Source organism: Beta vulgaris, chromosome 8 (assembly GCF_026745355.1).
Source record: "Beta vulgaris subsp. vulgaris cultivar EL10 chromosome 8, EL10.2, whole genome shotgun sequence".
In the NCBI taxonomy this organism is placed as follows: domain Eukaryota; kingdom Viridiplantae; phylum Streptophyta; class Magnoliopsida; order Caryophyllales; family Amaranthaceae; genus Beta; species Beta vulgaris.
The window spans coordinates 28,822,105-28,844,508 of NC_079209.1; the positions used below are offsets into that span (position 1 = coordinate 28,822,105).

The 22,404-nt window shown below is 35.2% G+C and overlaps 2 protein-coding genes across 3 annotated transcripts; one reads left to right on the forward strand and one right to left on the reverse strand.

The window, feature by feature from the left end:
• The first annotated feature begins 1,584 nt into the window (after positions 1–1,584).
• LOC104901168 (protein BREAST CANCER SUSCEPTIBILITY 1 homolog) lies at positions 1,585–12,065 on the forward strand. Of its 2 annotated transcripts, none has more exons than XM_010688714.4 (14): positions 1,585–1,788; positions 1,923–1,976; positions 2,079–2,149; positions 3,113–3,226; positions 3,966–4,435; positions 4,709–4,813; positions 4,950–5,831; positions 5,922–6,016; positions 10,261–10,447; positions 10,550–10,647; positions 10,745–10,868; positions 10,953–11,118; positions 11,221–11,339; positions 11,542–12,065. In XM_010688714.4, the coding sequence occupies exons 1-14, from the start codon at positions 1,733–1,735 to the stop codon at positions 11,863–11,865; spliced, it is 2,865 nt and encodes a 954-aa protein (XP_010687016.1). In that variant the 5' UTR covers positions 1,585–1,732; the 3' UTR covers positions 11,866–12,065. The 2 variants fall into 2 exon arrangements, with proteins under 2 accessions (XP_010687016.1, XP_010687017.2); XM_010688715.4 differs by having other exon boundaries at positions 1,737–1,788; positions 1,923–1,980.
• Positions 12,066–12,358: 293 nt separating this feature from the next.
• Positions 12,359–13,878, reverse strand: LOC104901169 (hypothetical protein). Its single transcript, XM_010688716.3, has 2 exons — positions 13,542–13,878; positions 12,359–13,367 (listed from the first exon to the last, which is right to left on the reverse strand). The coding sequence occupies exons 1-2, from the start codon at positions 13,618–13,620 to the stop codon at positions 12,526–12,528; spliced, it is 921 nt and encodes a 306-aa protein (XP_010687018.1). The 5' UTR covers positions 13,621–13,878; the 3' UTR covers positions 12,359–12,525.
• Between the last annotated feature and the right edge of the window lie 8,526 nt (positions 13,879–22,404).

Below are 22,404 nucleotides of genomic sequence, written 5' to 3' on the forward strand. Positions count from 1 at the left end.
GGTGAGCGTGCCATAGCTTTTCTAGGAATGGGTTGATCACCATCCCTTTTTATTCAAAGGTTCCTCGATATCGCAGGTCACTCTGAAATGCGGAGTCGCGCCCCCATTTCATTTTTTTATTGGCAGGACAACTCGTCTAATAACTATTCCATTAAAGTAATAAAAGATGTTTTAAGTTTAGTTCAGTAAAAGTTGTCTGCAGAGTATTACTTACTTATGTTATTATTTATTCCTGCAAGTTATGTTTGTAGTATCATGTTTAGGATTATTTATGTCTGATATTTAGTACTCAGCTTTGCTGATTACGTGCTTGTCTGTGTTTGTGATCATGGCTTTGCCTATTGATCCTGTGGTGATCCTTCGGGGGAGCAGAGTCAAGACAACATTGACATTACAGGTTCGAAGATGCATACCATTGGGGAATCTGGAATGGAGAGGCTTTTGTGACATTAGTATTATTTAAGTTGTTTTCGTAGGAACATCTTTACTTAAGTTTGAGGTTTATTTAGTTGGTGTGTAAGTTTGACATTGTCATTTGGTTTCATAAGTTTAATAAAGTTGATTTTGTTTTAATAAGTTTTCCGCTGCAACATTTTGAGTAAGCCGAAACGTTATCACACGGGCGATAATGCCTGGGTAATTCTCTAGATTTGTTATAAAAGTATTTTCTAGAAAGAGAGAATTATCGGGGTGTTACACTTTGAGAGTGGGGGGATGGTAAGCGAAAAACCCTTTCCCAAGTACCCCTAGTGGGGTATTGAACCCCAACATTGAGGTTGAAATGTTCTTTCCTTACTAGTAGGCCAAGCTTAGCTTGGTGGGGAAAACATAAAGTAAGCCCCACTGGATGGAAAAGTTGACGGATATGGTTAAATAGTAGCAACAATATGAGTTTGGAAATAATAAGGTAGTTAAATTGAAAACAAAATTAACAAAGGTAGTAATTTTAATAATTTGTAAAAAAAAAGGTAGTTTGGTTAACCTTCAAATGCATTGGAAATCAGAATTCCTATGAAGTAAATATATGTGTTGTTGTTTGGTTGGCAAAAACATGGAAATATAACTTTCTGGAGAAAATAACTTATTTAGGGCCGTAGAAACTCCCATGGGAAATAGAATTTCCCATGTTCAGCCAACCAAAAAAATGTACTTCCTAGGAAATTAAATTTCATGGGCAATGCAAATTCATGGGAAGTTATATTTCCCAACTTCAACCAAATACGTTACTCTATTTATTGTTTTGACTCAAGCAAAACACTAAGGGCATGTTTTCCCCAACTTATTCTCAGCTCAGTTAAGTTACAATCAGTCAGTTAAGTTAAGTTAAGTTCAGTTAAGTTAAATTCAGTTCAGATCCGCTCAATTTTCAATTTATTATCAATACTATTAGTTATAATTTAATTTAGTTCAGTTTGATGTAATTTAATTCAGTTGCAATCAGTTCATTTCGGTTCAATTGAGTTAAAAGACGGTATAAGCTAATCCAAAAGCTGTTGTGGTCGTGTACTCGTGTTTACGGCTTTTACCAGAAAAGCTAAACGTTTGGCGGGGTTCGAAAATTTCGAAAACAAGACATTTCCCACCAACTTCCTCCACAATCTTCTCTCTCTTTTTACCCCCTCCCGTTCGTCTTTTGCTCTGATTCTCAACATCGGATATTTTAATCTCTAAACACAAACCCCGGAACCTTTTTTCTTTCTCTCTCTTCTTCAAACAAATTCTGTCAACAAAAATGTCAGATACATCTCATTTAGAGAGAATGGGCAGAGAGCTTAAATGCCCCATTTGGTAAATAGATCTTCTTCTACTTCCACTACTCTTCCATTTTTTTGTATTCCCCAATTAATTTTCTTCTCGTTTTCAAAATTATACTTTCTCAAAATTTTCCCTCATTTATTTTCTTCTGATTTTTAATTTCGCAGCTTGAGTTTATATGATTCTGCTATATCTCTTACCTGCAATCATGTTTTCTGCCAGTAAGTGAGTTTCCCTTTTTTTTTCCCTTCTTAAAGTATATTTTATATCGTGGGTAATTATTTTTCTCAGCATTTGATTAATTAATTTGGTTGTAAATTCAGTTCATGTATTCACAAATCCATGAAATCAGGCTCCAATTGCCCTGTTTGTAAAGTGCCTTATCATCGTCGAGGTTCGTTAACACTTCTCAATTTGTCTCTCGTTTTATTGAGTGGTTAGTGTTAGTTCTTTTTTTGTAGATGAGCAATGATATTTATTTGGTCAAAGTTCACCATCTAAATTTCAAATGTCAATGAAAATTCACCAACTTAGAGAAATTTGCATTGATATTTTTTGTTGTTGTTGTGATTTGTAAGACAAGCAGAAGTAGCACTAAATAATTTGTTGTGAATGTCTGATGCAGCATCTTTCGCTGTGATTCTCTCAACACTGTATAATTTGTTGTTGAGAAAAGGCAGTTTTAGAATGTTTCATTCCCTTCATTGGGTGTTTAGCTGGAAAAATCTTTGTATAATTTGCTGAAAATATCTTGGTTTAGATTACCATGAAGAGTATTCACTCTATTAATGGCATGTATGGTTTTCTTGAGTCAATGAGTTTTTTCGAGCTAAGACATTAATACATCTAACTCATCAATGTAAACCATGTTTTTAATGGTTTATCTCTAGTGGGTTAAATACTCACTTGGTAGATGACTAAGTGTAGCACTGCTTCTCACCTAGTCTCAATCCCCAAAAACCCGATTTGAGGTTGTTTATCAAGTAGTTTGGGTAATATGTGACCCTTGCTTTTCGTTGCCAGAGAGCTTTCTATGCCTAAAGATTGGTGTTGATTGTATCAAGCACTTAGCTGCTAAGAACTAGATTAAATTTGTATTTTGATGTTCGAAAAAAGAGAAAGTTGGTATGAAGCATCAAGCATGCGCTGGAAACTAGGATAAGAGTCGCTGGGAGCAGCAGTACTGTAGTGCTCTACTGCTCTAGGAAGCAAGACTTACCAATTATGCCAGTGACAAAATATGGTCACTGAGTCATTCTTTGTTTCTATGAGCAGATGTTTCAGAAAGATTAATGTAATCTGACAGTTCATGTTTGTCTAGTAGAGCAATGACATTTTGAATTTATCTGTGCTGCAGAAATTCGTCCTGCTCCCCACATGGACAACCTAGTAAACATCTACAAGAGCATGGAAGTTGCCTCAGGGATTACCCTCTTTGTCTCTCAAAATGGACCCACAACCAGATTGTCAGGTAAATGCACTTATAATCTATTCCGAATATATGAGGAATTTACTTAGGAATTCGCCTACACGCAACAAGGACTATACCATATACTGTCATTGTATGAATATTTTACCTAAACATGGTGTGTTGAAAATCGTGGAATCTATAATTTGACTTGCTCAGACTCCACCTCAGAGGGACTTATTAGTTATTACTGGGTTGTTGTATCATATGGAGTTCATTTTTTTTGGTTCTCAAAAATGACAGTTACGAGAACTTTGTGCATGAAGGCCATTGTATGATTGTTGGCAGTGTTGTAAGCGCCTTCAAGTATCCTTTAATATAATTCTTTCCTGATATATGCTGCGTCAAAGCTTGCTTAAGGAGGTTGCCATATCAGTGTTCACCTTTTTAAAGGAAAAGAAACCATAAGGGTTTCTTGTTTTTTCTTCTTCTTATATGTGATAGAGTGTAATACTCAAGATCTATCCTTGTTAGATAATTGCAGCCAGTATGAATTTTGAGTTCTTTTATAAATCGTTTTTATTTGATATCAGATTTCCACAAAAGAGGATATACAAAATGTCATAGTATTTGAATCTAAAGGAAAATGTTCAAAAATATATTTTGGGATATTATCAAGTTCTTGCTGTCACAGTAAGACCAATCATAAAGTTGTATTATGTTCTTGAAGTATACTGTAGGTATTACCTATACTTGCTTTATGAAGGCTGTTATCTTTTAACTTGTAACTTTCATGCTGCAGATGCAGAAAAGCAGGCTAATGGTGTCCTGGATGCTATGAGGGAGACTGGCGGAGAAACTCCAGAAAATGTGCTGTGTCAAAGAACGGAGAGAGTAGGTTCTATATCAAAACTGCAGCCAAAGCGTACCGGTCGCAACAGAGGAAAATCTTCATTTTCAACAAATAAAAGGGTTCAAGTGCCTCAATCGCCCATCGATGAAAGTCCGGCAAGACAGGAAAGAGATGGACTAGATCAAAACAAAGAAAGGAACAATCTTTTAAATAAGTGCTCAACAGTTCCAAGTGAACATCCACTTTCAACTGAGAAGGAAACTCCACAATTGTCACCTTTCTTTTGGCTACGAGAAGAAGCAGAAAGGTCAAGTCAGCAGACTGATGTGGAACAGTTGACATGTACCCCAGCAAAAGCCCCTTCTTTCAGTGATCTAAAGGATTCAGATGATGATAAACCCCTAGATATTTCTGCGAAGGTAAGTACTCACTCTATCATGTTGGTCACCAAATTCCAACGTAGATTTAGGCTCAATATTTGTGCTGATGAGTCTCAAAGTTCTGAAGACAATAAGCTTCTTAATTGCTTCAGAACTCTAAAGGGTGCAGCTCCGCCTGAAATTGACAATGAGCTTTTTGATGCTTCGATATTTTTGTTCAGTTTAGTTATTTCATCAGGATTATTGTTTGTCATCTATTTTTTTTTATCAATTTTTGGGTATTTTAGCTTATCATCGAACATATTTTGGTAGGAGGAACAAAGCAAGTGCAATGCAGATCTTTTTGACAGCGAGATGTTTGAATGGACACAACGAGCATGCTCTCCTGAACTTTGTTCAAGCCCCTTTAAGAAGCAGGTAGTGCCATAGCAGCAATAAGCATTGCTTACATGTCATAAGCTGTGATGAATGCAAGCATCTATTTAGTCTCTGTTGTCCTCTTGTTGCACTAAAAGCTTCCCTGCTTCTGGCATTAAACTTGAGTCATGTGCAGGTTGAAGATACTAACAATGATGATAGAATTACTGGACAGAAATTTGAAACAGGCTCAAGAGATGCAGCTGCTGGAAACATAATGATGATAGAGCAGGTTGCTAATGTTAGTCCCCATGAAAACAATAGTATCACGGATAATGAGCTTCACAATAACACCTATTCTGCTAGAAAAAGTGAAGATGGCGAAAATGAGTGTAGATTTCCCCGCAAGAGTGCTGGAAGAAAAAGAAAGAAAAACCAAGATAGATGCCTAATGGACAGGGAAGCTGGAGAGGACCATAATGAAAATGAAATTATTTTAGGGAGTTCAAAAGCTGCTGGTACTTGTAAAAAAAGACACGTTCAATCACTTAATGCAAAGTTTATGAATGAAGTTGGTGATCGTGTTTTCGCTGAGTTGCCTGCTGCTTCAAGAATTCAAAGAGTCATTCGTAGAGAAAAGAAATTGGACAATGTAAAGAGGAAGCCTAACAGCATTGGGCACATCCATAAAGATGACTCAGCAAAAAAGCAGATAAAGAATCTGGCACAACCAGATATCATCAAAGAAACATGCACTTTATCTAACAAGTTGTTTCTTGAAGAACCTTCCGAAGTCTTAGAGAGATCTAATAGTTGCTCGACCAGTCATAAACTTAAGAAAATTCGTCGATTGACATCAGTGGTTGACCAAAAGAATATTGATGGAGATGAATATGTTCTTTCAACGGCTGCAGCACAAGCTGAAGTTTTTGAAGATGATGGAAAATCTAATAAGGATCATGCAGGACATTCACTAGAGAAGGAAAAGATCCATCGCCAGGAAGACATGCCAGCTTTGCGCAAATGTGACGCAGTTTCTATCAAATGTGCTTTCTGTCATTCAACTGAACTGACGGAGGTACTTTTACTATTACGGCGATATACTTACAGCACACTCTTATTCGAAGATATTCCAATTACCAATATTATGTATGAAATTTTATTGCAGGATTCTGGGGAGATGGTTCATTACTGTGAAGGTAGACCAGTTCCAGCCGACACTGAAGGTTCTGTCATCCACTCACACAAGAGCTGCACTGAGTGGTATGTTTCTTGAAACAACAAAGAGAATGTCGACATTCTGTTGCGTGTTATCGTTTTCATGATCTCTATTTAAGTTAGCATCTCATACTTTAGCTTTGAAAGGGGCATCTAAAATCACAGTCAAGCTAAGGCGTGCTGTTACTTTTGCTAATTTAATGAGTTGGAAACAGTATGTTGTCCCATTCTAAGATGCAAAACGATGGAGTTTCTTTTTTTTCTTTTGTTTTCTCCAGGTGTTTACTATTGCCTGCAGGAAGTGATAAGTTATGCCTTGGTGACCTTGTTTGCTCCATCTGAGGGAAGTTACCTTTCTAATATTTGGTTTGGTGGTAAATATAAGAAAATTTTGATGGGACTAAATGTAGTGAATGCGAGCCCAAAGAGAAAAATGGCCTATATGTGTAATAATTCTTAGCATTTTAGAACAAGAAGTATAGGGAGAATTGAGAGAGTTTTCATTTCATTTTGTGAGTGTTTTTAATGAATTACAGAAATACTCTCAGTAAGGTATTTATAGACCTTGTGTTATTATAAATGATGTAATGATTCTCTCTAACTAAGATAACTAACTTCCCTAGAAATCCGGAAGTAGTTATTACAGCTAACTAATTACACACAACTAGCTAGACAAGGAAGTGTGAGCTTCCTCTTGCATTTCTGATGCAACAACTATATCTTCAATACCCCTTCTTAAGCTAGGGGTGGGTGTGCTAGACATCCCTAGCTTGGTCATCAAACTTAGTGAGTTGAGGTGAAGGCAATGTCTTGGTTGACAAATCTGCAATCTGCTTACTAGTAGGAATGTGAGCAAGTTACAAGAGTCCTTCCAATACTTTGTCCTATGTTACCTAGACTCCGCTAGGAGTGTCGGATATGGGTACAGATCCGAGTGTCGGATACGACAATTCCAAAAAATCAGGACATGAGGACTCTGTTCGAAATTTGGACACGGGTACGCGAAAATAATATTTTATAATATAAAATTTAATAATTAATAAACTAATTTATATTTTATAATTGTCTATTTATAATATATTAATTTAATAGAACAACTTAGCCATAGGCTAAAAACAAAAAATAATGTTTTAAGAAAAGAAAGTAGAGTAGAAGGAGGAAAGGAGAGAAGGAAAATAAAAAAGAAAAAAGAAAAGAAAAGGGACAAAGTCACGTGGACTTGTGACAAAAAGAAAAAGAAAAAGGAAAAGAAAAAGACTAAGACTGAAAAGACAGAAGTACAAAACACGAAGAGAGAGAAGAAGAGAAAGAAGAGAAGTGAAGACTGAAGAGACAAACTTACCGGCGAGTTTGAAGCTCCGGTCGTCGAGTCAAGCTGAGTTATTGCCTTTTCCTCTTCCCTTCTTCTTTTCTTCTCTTCTCCTCTTCGAACTCTAGGGTTTAGAGCCGCTGTGTTCGAGTGAACTTTGCTGGATCCGACACGTATTTCGTACCGGTGTCGATGTCGTGTCGTACCGACACTGGTATATGGCAAAATTTGCCGAGTCCGAGTAACAAAGACTTTATCTCTAGTGAAATGAATATCAAGCTTTATGTGCTTGGTTCTTTCATGCTAAATAGGGTTTTTACCTAAGTGAATAGCTGATTGATTATCACATCTAAGTTTGATAGGAGTAAGATCAGTTACACCTAGCTCATCGAGTAATCTGACCAACCATGTTAATTCCAATGACTTAGACACAGTTGTTTGCTTTTTAGATTTTCATGAAATAGAATACCAACTGTTCGAGCTATCTACCTCAGTAGAAAAGAGATATGTGGCCTGGTGTGTGTTAGGAAGTTCACTTTTGCTACTAAACACCTGTATTGACATGGATCTGCATAAAACGCTCCATCTTCTTCTAATAATTTAAGATTTAAAGGCAGAGGAGCTTTGGGTGATTTAGAAAGATCTAAATCACAAGTTGCTAGTAATTCTTTGGTGAACTTCCTTTGACTCAACACAATCCTATGAGAGAGCCTAGACACCTCAATGTCAAGAAAGTAGCTCAAGGGGCCTAAATTCTTGATGCTAAAAATTGTATGCAAGTGGCTTTGAGGTGACAAATGAGTGTAAGATCTGGCCCAGTCAGGATGATATCAACATAAATAGCTGCTATGTAAATGTCGGGACTACTCTTGTTGAGAAAAAGAGAATAGTCATTCTTACTTTGAATAAAGCCTTGTTTCAAGCCATATAAGGACTTGGCAAGCTTGCATAACTCCCTTAGGCATTTGCAGACTGCATATATACTTCTTCATCTAATGTTCTATGAAGGAAAGAGTTGTTGATGCCAAGTTAATGTACTTCCCAACCAAAACTTGCTGTTAGAGCCAACTTAACCGTGGCCATTTTCACCACTGGAGAGAAACTTTCTGCATAATCTAATCCGTATCTCTGAGTATATCCTTTAGCTACCAACTTGGCCTTGTACCTCTCCAATGATCTATCTTTCTTCAACTTGACTTTGAAAACCCATTTGCATTCAATTGTCTTTTTACCCTTAGGAAGATCAGCCAAGTGTTGTTAGAAGCTAATGATTCTAATTCTTAAGCCATAACATCTTTTCATTCTTGGTGTTGTGAGGCTTCAATTTAACACGTTCTGTAAGTTTAGAAAGCTGAGAAATGAAGGCTTGAGAAGTTTTAGGTAATGCATCATAACTAAACCAAGTTGCACCAATGTGATGATATAATGCACACATAGTCATTCAACCATGTTGGTTGAGTATGAGATCTAGTAGATCTTCAGGGGGCAAGTGTAGAAATGGAATGAGAAGTATGATCAGGTGGAATATGAGAATAGAAGCGTAAGCTATGATTTGTGGAGTTAAGGTTGTTTGTAGAATGTGAAGATGAAGGTAAGTTGATGGACTGAGAGTGAGGAGAAGAGTGATTGGGGGTAGAAACTATAGTTGGTTGAGAGAAATCAAAATAAGGTGCCAAGGCATCACGTAAATCCAGTTGAGTATTTGTGGGAAAAAAGATAGGGGGAAGAATCTATAGGTTGTGACAGATGAGATAAATGTGACATCCCTAGAAACAAAAATGAAGGCTTGAGAAGATTTAGGTAATGAATCATAACTAACCAAGTTGCACCAATGTGATGGCAGGTGTTTTTCATGGATTGAGACATCCAAGCCTTTTGGCCACTTGGATAACCTAACAAGACATAAGGTATGGCTCTTGAATCAAACTTGGCTACGTGAGCTTTATAGATGAAAATCAAGATAGCCAAAAACTTTGTGAGAGGGTCTCTTCCCATGAAGTTTCTCATGAAGTGTATTTCAGACAACTTAATATCATTCTGTTGATGAGATGTGTAGCAGTAAGCAAACACTCCCCCAATACATGGCTGGAACTTTTGATTGAAAGTAGAGAGCTTTAGCAGTCTCGAAGAGATGCCTATGCTTCCTCTCTACTACCCCATTCTGCTGAGGTGGCTCTGTACAACTTTTTTGATGCATAATTCCATGTTTATGAAAAAGCGTACTAATTCTTCCTTCACACAATTCCTTAGCATTGTTAGCTAGGTTGCACAAAGACGGACACGTGAACGGGTACGGGGATGGAAAACGACAAGATTTTGAAATTTTAGGAATGGGTACGCGTACGGCGTACCCATAGAAGATACGTATCGTATCAAGCACGGGTAAGAATACGAGTACGTGACCTAAAAGAAGTACCCATGCTACATAAATTGTCAGTTTTTATGCATTTGACAATTGTAAGAAATTGAGTACGAATCATGCTTACTAAGAACTCCAATAAATCAACTTTATCTGTTTTATTTTTCATAAGAAAGTCCAGGTGTGTCTAGCAGATCATCTACAACAATTAGGAAATAGACACAATGATCATGAGTTTTAACCCTGTAGGGACCCCAAACATATACATGAAGAAGATCAAAACAATTTTTCACTCATGCTTGTACTACTAGGAAAGGGTTTTCTAGTGTGTTTTTCTGATTAATTTTCATCTTCTTGTTCATATTCTCGACTCATTTCTGCACATGTTTCCTGGGTGCAGTGCAAAACTTGTGTTCATAAGTGATTCATTTAGAGACAGTGAAACGCTTATTGGGAAATCTCCAATTGGTTTGTGATATGCTTAAAAAATCAATTCCATCCTAAAACATAAAGCAATCCAGGCTCATGTTTTTACATGGAAAACTACTACATATCTTGCATATTTGATCCGGGGTTTTTTGTAATCTAATTGATAGAGCATTGCAATTTACTCTTGCGCAGGGCCCCTAATGTTTATTTTGAAGATAATATTGTTGTCAACCTTGAAGAAGAATTGACGAGAAGCCGTAGGATTAAGTGCTCGTTGTGTGGAGTAAAAGGGGCAGCCCTTGGCTGTTATGAGAAGAGTTGTCGCAAAAGTTTCCATGTCCCTTGCGCCAAGCTACTTCGTGAGTGTCGTTGGGATACCGTAAGTGCTTACTACTATTCAGTCAATCAGAAGCTTTTACTGAATTGTCTTTCTTGCAACTCTTGCCACTTTTTCACTTCGCATTTCCCACTCTGCTACCAGGAGCACTTTGTCATATTATGTCCTCTTCACGCCTCTTCAAAATTGCCCTCCGAATTGGCGATACCACGAGTCAGAAAAGCAAAATGTAATTTGAAGGGGTATGTCAATGATTCAGATGTTCCTATAGGTTTTCTCACTTGCTTTTACAGTCACAGTGATATTGGAAATTCTGTAATATATGCTGTTCTTTTACAGGAAAAATGTCTGTCAAAGGTCTCGAGTTGCAGCTACACATATCACCAAAAAAAATGTGTGGAATTGTGCTCGGTCATCTGAGAAAATTGTACTTTGTTGTTCAGCTCTTGCAAGTGTAGAGAAGGTAGTATATTTATTTCGTCACAAGTATTTCAATATGGCTACAAATGCCTTGAGTCACCATTTAATGAGAAAGCGGGTTCTGCAGGAAGCTGTTTCTGAGTTGGCGAAATCCTCTGGAGCTATAGTATTGGGAAGCTGGAGTCCAAGTGTGACCCATGTTATTGCATCAATGAACGAGAATGGAGCATTTAAAAGAACACTGAAAGTATTGATGGGGATCCTAGAAGGATCATGGATATTAAGCATCAAATGTGAGTGCTCATTCTTTTATACCAAATTGCTAGTTATGCTTCAAATCTGCAGAAAGCTTCAGCTTTGCTTTACCTAAATTTCAATCTTTCTTGAGTTCGTAGGGGTTCAAGCCTGCATGAAGGTCAAGAGACTAGTTGAGGAGACTCCTTATGAGATAACTTGTGACATTCATGGAGTCCGGAATGGTTCTCGTTTAGGGAGATTAAGACTTCTAAACGAGGTAGGTTTCATCAAAAGTTAAATATATTCTGAAAGCCTTTTAAATTCTCATAAATTTGTTAACAAAACCCTTTAAACTTATCAGTAGCTGTTACTGTCTTAAACCATATTTTATTCTTCAAACAATTTAGTTCATATGTGCAATTGTATGAAGACTGTATTTATTTATTTCTACCTGTTCATCCATATGCTTAAAATTGCAGCAACCAAAGCTCTTTGCTGGGTTCAACTTCTATTTTACTGTAGAATTTGAAGTGTCATACAAGGGATATCTACAAGACCTTGTTACTGCTGCTGGAGGAACCGTACTACACAGGAAGCCGATTGCATCCACTTCATCAACACCATCAACTGTCATAGTCTACAGCATTGAGCTGCCTATTAACTGTGATATCCGCAAGAAAGATATGATTCTAGAGCGCAGGCGATTTGATGCAGAAGCTCTTGCTATTTCTAGCGGAGCAAAATTGGCAAACAATTCATGGGTTCTGAACTGTATAGCTGGACACAAACTACAAGATCTATGAATGGTGTATTGCTTGACTTTCACAGCATTTTTGGCACTAATAAGTTAACTTTTAAAACATCAAACCTTCAAGATCATTATTTAGTCCGCCTGAATTATATATAGCAATATCTGTAAATTTTTGTTAATGTTATCGATAAAAGAATACTCAAGTTTTGATCCAATTTATCATTGCTAGTGAATATGGATCTCCATATCTAATCCTTGATTCTCTGTTTGTATACTATAATTCTCACCGTCTTTTTTTTTCCCTGGAAATGAACACATGATGAAATCCATAAAGAAACCACTATATAGACTGGTAAGTGGGAGTTTTACCATAATAAAACCACCACAACACCCCAACTTGGGGTGATGAGAATTAAACCCCTAGTCTCTAGAGGTGGGAGCTCTGCCATTGAGTTCTAACTCAATTCTCACATCACCATTTGTATAGCAAGGAGAAAAGACAAGCAGCTTGTATTTTAAAATTTTCAGCAAAGGAAAAAAAGAAGCAACTTAATACATAGCCTTATGTCATATATACATAAAAAATTGGTATCATACATATTAGCCCCTAGAAAGAAAAGAAGACAAGAAGAAGACACTTTTCTTCCACAATTAACACAACTGTATAATCCAAACTATGCAAATTAGATTATAGGATATTCCTTCATAAGTCTCAAGCATTTTGTTTCCTTTCCTGTCTCAATGTCGAAGTCTTTACTTCAAGTCTTTTAAAAACATGCTCCAACGAAGTAATCTTATCTTGAATATCTCCAACTTGTTCACCCAAATTACAACCACTAACACATTCCTTAAGGCTAGTAACAAGGTGAAGACTACATTTAACCTCATCTCCTAACTCTTCCATTGCAGCTTGCATTCCATCTCTTTCCTCTTTTACTTCTTTATGTTTCCTCTTCATAGCCTTGTAGCCATCTAAAGACTTGAGAAGTTGTTCTGAAAGCTCTTTATTCCTTTGTTGAGATACCGCGTAATTTATATGGTGATTTTCAGACCCTTTCGCGCTCTTTTTAACCTCCTTGTGCTGGGCTACAGAAGCTTGTATCTTAGCTGATAATCTTTCATTTTGTGCCCGAATATCATTAACATGCTCTTCCATTTCGTTCAACTCTTGTACTTTCCGAGTTAGTTCTCGTGCAATGATGTCTTTCTCTCTTCCTAAACTCGCGCACATTACTCCTAGCCGTTTCTGTGCTGCATAGCTCGCATTTAGATCTCTGCGTAGCTTTTCTTTTTCGTCTAAGACTAACGTTTCGTTGTTTTTGAGTCCATCTTTAGGAGGATGATTGATTCTTAGATCGGTGTTGCAACGTCGAAGTTCAGCCTTGTTTTTCTTTGACGAGGTTTGGGATCTTTGTAGCCTTATTTTAACATCATCTAAGATGGTCATTATCCCCGCAAATCTTTGTGTTTTTCTCTCATCCAAGTTTCCTTTGTGAGATGCCTCTTGATGATCTTGAATCAGTTTTAATAGCAGCTTTACATTTGTTGAAATGCCTATAAATATATGTCACAAGTCACAACAACAATAATTATATCATTATTTTTCATAAGATCTTGTTTATGCATTCTCATTTTGACATCTTTGAGAACATGCCTACCATTTCCTAAAAAAAAAAAAAAAATTATCTAAAAAAAAAAACAGAAAAAGGAAGTGCAAGGAAAATGTACCTTCTAAGCTTAAATCTTCCTGGTTGCTAGTTGACATCGGCAAAAGATCAGGAGATGAAGATACCCTACCCGCACTCATTAGTTTTTTGTTTTCTGGGTGGAAGATTGTTGTTTACGGAAGTTTTTGAATATTAGTGAAGGTTGATTGATACTTATATATAAAAATTAGTATAATGTAAAATGCATGTAAAAGTTGGCATATGTAATATATCTCTGTTTTCTCGTCTCTCTAAGCTCTTCCAATCTATCTGGGTTTTTTCTGTAATTGAGTTTGTCTTTAGGTTGTTTTGTTATGTTCCTTGATCATAGGAGAGGATTTTGACTATTTCTTGTCAAATTGGTATTAAGATGTATCTTACAAGAGTTGTTTGCAACTTTTTAGGTCTATAATGATTATATTAGTTATTATTGGGTTACCTAAGAATAGAATTTTGGTCACATTTCCACATGCATGCCAGATTGCTAGGAGCACTAAAATCAAACCCAAATAAACTACCAAACTTCTTAGCCCAACAGCCGAGGGAGAAAATGAAATATATGTTTGAATTTACTAGATTTGAAATTTGAGTGTAGGGGTAAATTATATAACATCTCTAAATTATAACTTTTGAAGTTTTGCTAGCCGATCTAATTTTTTTTGTTCGGACCAGTTTAATCAATTTAATTTTGAATCCGTTTTTGAAGAGACGGTCTCATGTTAGTGTTAACATGAGACTAGCTTGTCATGCTGACGTACGCGTGTGCATCAGACCAGCAGCAGAATTAGTTAAGCGGTTAGACATATTAGTTATGATAACCTTAAATTGCTTTTGAATGAATTAGTTAAGTGGTAAAGTATATTAATTAAGCGTTGAATTATATTAGTTACGCGTTGAAGTATATTAGTTACATCATAGAAACCAGATTATAATGCATTTTACTAATAACTAATAGTAACTGCATATCAAAAAAAAAATAGTAACTAAAAACCATAACTATTAACCTTACACATATAACTATTTACCCAATTGGTTAACTATTTACCTGAAAATGATAACTAATTACTAGATAACCATAACTATTGACTAGAAAATAATGTACTTTCTACCTAAAAGTTGTAATTCATAATAAGAGATTCATTAGAGTTTAGGCCCATTGATAGTGGGAAACAAAGAGTTTTGAGAAATTCTCATCATCAAGATTGAAGAAGTCGCGGAAAGGACGTTATATTTTAGTTGAAAATTTCATATGCTCAAAATAATAAAGAAAGAAAAAGAAAGAGATGTAGCTTCAAAAAGAAATGGCAGTGCAGAGGAGAGAGAAACGCGAGTTGGTAGAAGAGAGGGACCTAAGAGATATAAATTAAAGTTTGGCAAAGGAGAGAGAAAATATAAATTGAGGGGGAAATGAGATGGTTTTACTAGCATAACTAATTGGTCAAAACGCTTCACTAATATAACTCAACGCTTAACTAAAATACTTCAGCGCTTAACTAATGCATCCAGAAATCATTTAAGGTTAGCATAACTAATAGATTCAAGTGCTTAACTAATACCACTGCTAGTATAATGTACGCGCGTGATGTTAGCATGACATCAATTGATCTCATGTTAAAACTAATGTGAGACTTTTTTTTTTAAGAATTTGTGTTTAATATTTTTAGAAATAACTTTTCAGAATTTAATTTTACCATTAAATTTTATCTAACTTTCTATATATATGATACATAAAATTTATTATTATGTTATACATTAGCTATATTTAAAAGTATTATTTATAACCTAAAAAATGATAATCTCCTTAAAGTGAAAAAAATTTGTCCAAATTCTAAATAGTTCGAGTCTTTAGTCCATAAATCTCAAATTTTTCGATCATCGATATGATTTGATCATGGACTAATATAAACCCTTTGTTGAGATTTCCTTCATTGGAACCCGTATTACCACGGACCAGTGGCAGAGTCAGATTTCTCAAAGTGGGGAACAAATTACGAACATCGGACATTGCATTCGAATTAGCATTTTAACCATCTAAACAATCTCAAAGGAAATATTACAGGATATTCAATATTGGATCCCTGAAAGAGCTTGCAGATCTAGCAAATGCAAATCACCAAAATTAATCCCAAAAAGAGAAGTACAAAAAAAGATGGAATATTCTAGGTGAACTCAAGACAAACACAAAAATCCAGCATTTTGCATCTAATTTTCCACATATGAACAAAAATGTTAGTAAATCATGCAATCTTGGAATGAAGAATAAGAACCAAAAAAAAAAAAAGAAAATTCCTCCGATGATTGGAAGACTTTAAAGGGTTCTTGGTTTTTGGCATTTTGCAGCTAAAAAATAAAACTATTTTTGCATTTTTTTTTGATAATTTGAGATTCTATTTCATTTATTAATCACCAACACAGGTTACAAAGTTACAACAACCATTTAGCATGATTAGCACATGTTTCTCACCAAAATGTTGAAAGGAACCGAGACAAGAGGAGAAGGAGAAACATCTACCACGCTGAATTTATAAAAAAAGAATTGGTTTTATAGAAAAGAACTTATCTACCACGCTGAATTTATATAAAAAAAAAAATTGGTTTTATAGAAAATAACTTATCTACAACAAACTATTCAAGTATTAAACCATAAATCAAAACCAAATAATGTTAACAACAACAATTTACAAGTCAATTTACTCTACAATTAACAAATATTACCTCAAAAAATTGAAATTAAAACTTAGGGTTTAGAAAATAAAACAACTCAGTTGGCTTGGCTGGGTTCCGGCGGGGGGCGATCGTGGCTAGGTTCGGCGGGGCGGTTGTGGCGTGTGGGTCTGGGGATTGGGTTTCTCACTTCTCTCCTCCGTTTTCTTTCTCTTCTTTTTTTTTGTTTGGATTGCTTTAGTTTGCTTTGACAGTGAATTACTTTTTCCAAAGTGTGAGGGGGACATATGACCCCATGTTCCCCCCAGCTGGCTCCGCCCCTGCCACAGACATACACGTCAGTATACTTCGTTTAAATGCTATGAGTAATTTTTTTTGCTAATGATATCATTTTTCATATCTTCAAAAGCCATACCATTTAATCTTTGTGATATTAATATCACATTAATAGACACCGCTCTATCAATTTTTTAATGGAAGAACTTTAATTACATTGACATCTTACACGATGGTTGCATATGCATATAATTGGGCGTAGGGCTGTTTAGGGTGCGGTCTGGACCGCACCAAATCACATGATGTAGACACATAATAATCATGTCTCCCTATTTAAGGACCCAATGATGAAATTAAACATACCGCGGTATTAATTGGTCCGATCCAAGGGGAGAGCAGTCCGAATAGTCAAGCTCAAAACTAATTTAAAGCGTATTTATTCTAAAGATCCATTTTCCTATTTTAAAGCCGAACTAATTATTCATAGTAATTAATTATATTTTGAACCCATAAAGAATATTTTGAGCCCAATCCTTTAAAAAAGCCCAATTAATTATTCAATGATAATTAATTATTTTTATATATTATTTAAATAAATATTTTGAATGATATTTTTATAATTGAAATTAGATTTTATCCCGTAAAATTGATTTACGGATTTAAAGGATAAAAGAAAATCGTTCAAATGGGATAAAAGAAAATCGTTCAAATGGGATAAAAGAAAATCGTTCATATGGGATAAAAGAAAATCGTTCAAATGGGATAAAAGAAAATCGTATAAGCTGTCTCCTATAAGGCATCTCCTATTTACTTGTTCTTTTTTTGAGATATAAGAAATCCAGTGGCATAGATTTAGTCCTCGATGATGAACATATAGGTTGCGATCTATGGGTAAACCTGGGTTAATTGTTGTCGTCCGAGAGGTTAGAGAGTGCTGCTTGTGCTATCCTACATTGGGAGTTTAGCCATTCATAGACACAGGCAGTAGGGAACGTAATCCCATAGACCGTTTGGAGGTTGCAATCTGATAAACCTTAGGAAGTAGATTGGAATCCACTGGCGTTTAATTCTTTTTCTCATAAGTTTTTTCTGTATGTTTTATTTCATTATATGATATATTTATGATTTTATTAGTGTGATGATGTTCATACTTTGTTCATAAAATTCCTGATAGTATTTATGTTTTCACGATGATTAAATGTTAAGTGAAGTATGTTCTAATGATTCTATATGATTAAAGCTTATCTTCTAATGCTATTTTGATGCTAGTTGTTCTAGGAAAACTGCTAGATACTCCCTAGTAAATGCAAATGGTTTCGAGGCTAGCCTTATTACACTGTGGACTCATGAAGTGTGTTTTGGAGATTTTTACTAAGCATCTAGTTTTTATGATGGTTGATGACTTTTATGAGGATTTTAGGAAGATTTTCATCCTTACAGGTGTGAAGTAGTTGGTTTTGGGTGGTTATTCTACCACATGAGTTTTAAAGATGTTTTGGATGATTTTAGTTGTGTTTCAAATATCTAGTGTTTTTGATACGAAAGGTTGAACTTATTTTGAGGTTATTTAGTTATGTTTTTATGTTATCTTCTTTATAGTAATGTTTAGTTGAACCGTAGAGTGACATTATCCGTCTGGGCGATATTTTCGCTATCGTCTAGATTGTTCATTTATCGTTGTATTTTCTTTTGTATTATTTTGAAAAGGACGTAGTGTTGTATATTTATAAGAGTATAGTAGAGAATACTTAATTTTCAAAATTAAATGTTTTCTAACCTTCATCATAAATTAGAAGATTAAACCAAGATTTGTAACCTACACATTAATTTGGAATTTTAAGAAAATCAATCCCCCCCCTAATTGGGGCGGCCGACCATATTGGCTTAAAATATTTAATTTTTAAAAAAATCTCCATCATAAATAATTATATGTTTTAACCTTATTAGGTAAAAATTGTGACTAGAATTTAAAATTAAAAGTTTAACAAATCCAAATTTGCCACCATATTCCCGCCAAAATAATTTTAAATGAGTGGAATTACTAAAATATCCTTTGCTTAAAATATTTATTTTAGAAATTAAATATCTAATTATTTAAATAAATACCAAAAAATATATGGGGTACTATAGACGCGCCCTGGCAGGGCTCTTGCCAATGTGCGCTGGTGGCAATAGGTTGGTTGTCGGCTTTTGACATGATTGTTGGAGACCCGCCGGCCTGTAACATGTGTGTTGTGCTTGCAGTGAGCTAGCATGATTGCACATAGGGCTGTTCACTAGTCCAGGATCGGACTGGACCCGGTTGGACCAGTGGATCGAATTTGTAGAATTTCTTGGACCGGACCTGATTTTTCCAGTCCGGTCCACACCTGTTGCACTTTTTTTTCGAATTTTTTTTGGGTTTCTAAGAATTCTATTTAGACGTGTTTTGTGAATTTTGGACTTGTTTTGGAGATATGTTATATGAAGCATACATGCAAATAGTCTTCCAACTTCATCAATGTTCAATTTTCAAACATTAAAACATAAAATCAACTACAAGTATTTAACATAAATATTAACTAAATATTTCATATCAAAGAGTCCACAAATACGACGTTGTCCACATCATCCAAAAGCTCACTTTAAAACTCTGTTAATAAGAAGAAAAAAAAGTTAATATCAAAATCATACATTTACAAGTTATACTTACAAGTTTAAAATAAAAAATAACAACATTTGTAAATTATAATCATTTTCTCAACTTCATGTTAGAATATTATCACTGTTATCAGTCATATTATGTATGTAGATAACAATCAGAATGTATCCTTTACAAAGGTGAAATAGATGTGCGAAGCGACTAAAAACCGAAGAAAAAACTGAAAACAAAAAGAAAAACAAAATGGAGAAAACTCGGAATAACAATTCAAAAATCACAACTCGAAGTTTAAATGATAAGTATAAACACAAAACCAAAAACATAAATTAAACTATTAAACAGAGAAAAAAAAAAAAAGTAGAAGGGCAAAAAATTGAACACAAACTTGAAGAATTCGAAAAACAAAAAGAACCTAAACTTACCGGTGAGAAGGGGAACGAAAGAACACGGTGGCAGCGGTTGGGGTTGGCGGCTCCCGCGTGAGAGAGAAGGAGTGTTTGAGTGATGTAGGGTTTCTTTAGGGATAGAAAAGAATTTTAGTCATTTAGTAAGGATGGGTAAATGGGTTATGACTTATGTGTTGGCAGATTTAAAAGAAAATTACTAAGATTCCGGGTTCTGGACTGGAATTTTTCGAGTTTGGATTGGATCGGACCGGAAATTCGGAATCGTCATTTTCCACGGATATGTTACCGGACCGGAATCTCCAGATCGGTCTGGCCCGGTCCAAATTCTGGTCCGACCCGCCTATCTGAAAAGCCCTAACTGCACATGGTGGTGTGCACTTGAGTAATGGAAGATTGCATGGTCTTGGTTGGCAACCTTGCACTTTTAGTTAACTTCTTTAATTAAAAAAATTTCTTTTTTTTCCTTGTTTAAATCAAATTTCGAGCATAATAAATGATTTTCAATATTTGCAAATTCATGAATAATAATTATTGCCATACTTATATTGTAAATAAATTTAAAATAGTAAAGTTTCTTAATTAATTTCTAGCTTAAAGTTGTTAAGTTTTATAATTATTATGGAATATCTTTGCTTAGCATTCACACCAAAGCGACGCAACTAGAGGTCCATCCTTACAGGCATCCTAACAAGGTACATAACTGTTGACCCTTGAGTTTTGAAGATGACTTAACCACAAAAGACATAGTGTATTTTATTTATGGTGTTGCAAGGTAATTCATGCTCGAGCTAAGAGAATACTTGATTGAAGATTAAAGCGAGAATTAATCAAGATCGAAGTAAAGATGTTCGAGAGATGAAGAATCAAGCATGGAATGAAGATTAGAATACATTAGGGTATTTATTAATCTTCTTGTTAAGGTTGAGTAAAAGCTTTATTAAGTTCGTGGTGAATTCTCAAAGGAACTTGGTTCTGTTCCCATGAAAGGAACAGACCTGGCACTATAGGAACAAGGCTAAGGAACAAGACTTAATAATTAGGGAACAAGACTTAAAACTAATTTAGGAACTTCTAAGTGACTAATATTGTGCGCCTAAGATAATTGTGTGCCCAATATAGTTGTTAGAGTTTTTAGGGATAATTTGACTAAGATCCATTATTTTAGGAAGTTAGTTTAAGTTTGTTAGGAAAAGATTTTAAAAAGATTTTCTGATTTTAAATTAACTGATTTTCAAATATTATCTTTTTAAAATATATATTTTATCTTTTATATTTTATTTAAAAGATTTAGTTTTCGAAAAATAAATTATTTCCGGTTTTCAAAAAGTTTCGGATTTTTAAATTGTAAAACTGTTTTCCGGTTTTATAAAAGATTTTGAAAAAGATATTTTTCCTAAAAACTAGCTAAAGTATTTTATTTATTTATTTCCTAAAATCTAGATTAATTTACTGCTACATGTTTTACGTAGTTAGTGGATTTAGTGGCTTAAGTTAATTATCCTCCAAGTATTTAATTAAATTAAATAAGTTTAATTATTCTCCAAGTTTTGCAAAACCACGTAATATGTTACTGCTTCTATGAAGTGAAGTAGTGGATTAGTGGATGCTTTACATGACATGGAATAATTAATTTAATTTAATTAATTAATTAAACATCATGGAGAACATGTGATAATGTCTAAGTTAGTGGAGAACATGTCTTGTCTTAATTGTCTATAAATAGGCGCCTAATTCATTTAGCAAAATTGTGTCTGACTTAGTTAATTTGTCTAAGTTATCTAAAGTGTCAGTGCCTTTTCCTTAAGAGAATTCATACTTACATTAATCGAGTTTTATTACTCTTCCATTTTTTATAAAGTGTATTTTGAGAAAAAGGGTTTGAGTGAACTCTTGTAAGTGTGAGAAAGCTTTGAGTGAAGCAAGAGAAAGAGAAAGAGAAAGAGAAAGGAACTTCGAGTGAAGTTTGAGAGAAAACGTCAGTTGTTGGGAACTGTCGTTGGGAACTTGAGTTGAGTGACTTAAGTTGAGAATCGAGAGAAAAGTAATAGGTTGTAATCAGAGTTGTTTTGGCCTATTATAGTGGAAAGTTGTTTAAAATCCCTTGTGGTCGAGGTTGTTTCTTCCTACTAGGCCTAGGAAGTTTTTCCTCGTAAAATCTCTCGTGTTCCCATTGTTTGTTCCCAAGTTTACTTTTAATTCCGCAAAAAGTAGAGCTTATTCTCTCACTATAGTTCACCCTCCCCTCTTATAGTGCTCATATTATACAACAATAACATTAATGATGTGTCGGAATGTGCATGTACAAAGGAGAAAACAAACCACAAAGTCTTCCCTAACGTCGAATCATATGGTTTTTCGGCTGACGTTGGAGGCAAAGTGAACGCTTTAACAAAGATCGACGCTCCCGTTAGTTGGCCAAGGAAAAGTGACTGACCAAATGCCTAGAAGGACTAGAAAAAGTGGTAATAATTTCATCACAATCATGGTCACAGTTAGAGGATTGTATGACACTTAGGAGAGAGGCCGCATACATGCTGAACAAAGGACACTTGCAAGATCTCTTTAGTGACAAAGAAAAAGCGTCCTTCGAGAAGGATATGCGAAAAAAACCCTCTTGCGTCACTATCACATGGAAAGTTAATCAATATCATTTTTGGTGGATCTGATATTTATGGACTTACATACTCAACAGCCAAAACGCTAGTAAGAGTGAGTTCTTCCTCCTCCAAAGTTCCTAAAGATTGCGGGTGCGAGGGCGAAAGGAAACTAGAAGTGATGGCCATAACCTTTAACGATGATGATGTATGCGAGGAAGAATATCACGACAAACTAGTAATTTCGTTGTCTGTCAGCACCTGCCTCCTGCGACGAGTATTGGATGACGGTGATAGATCCGC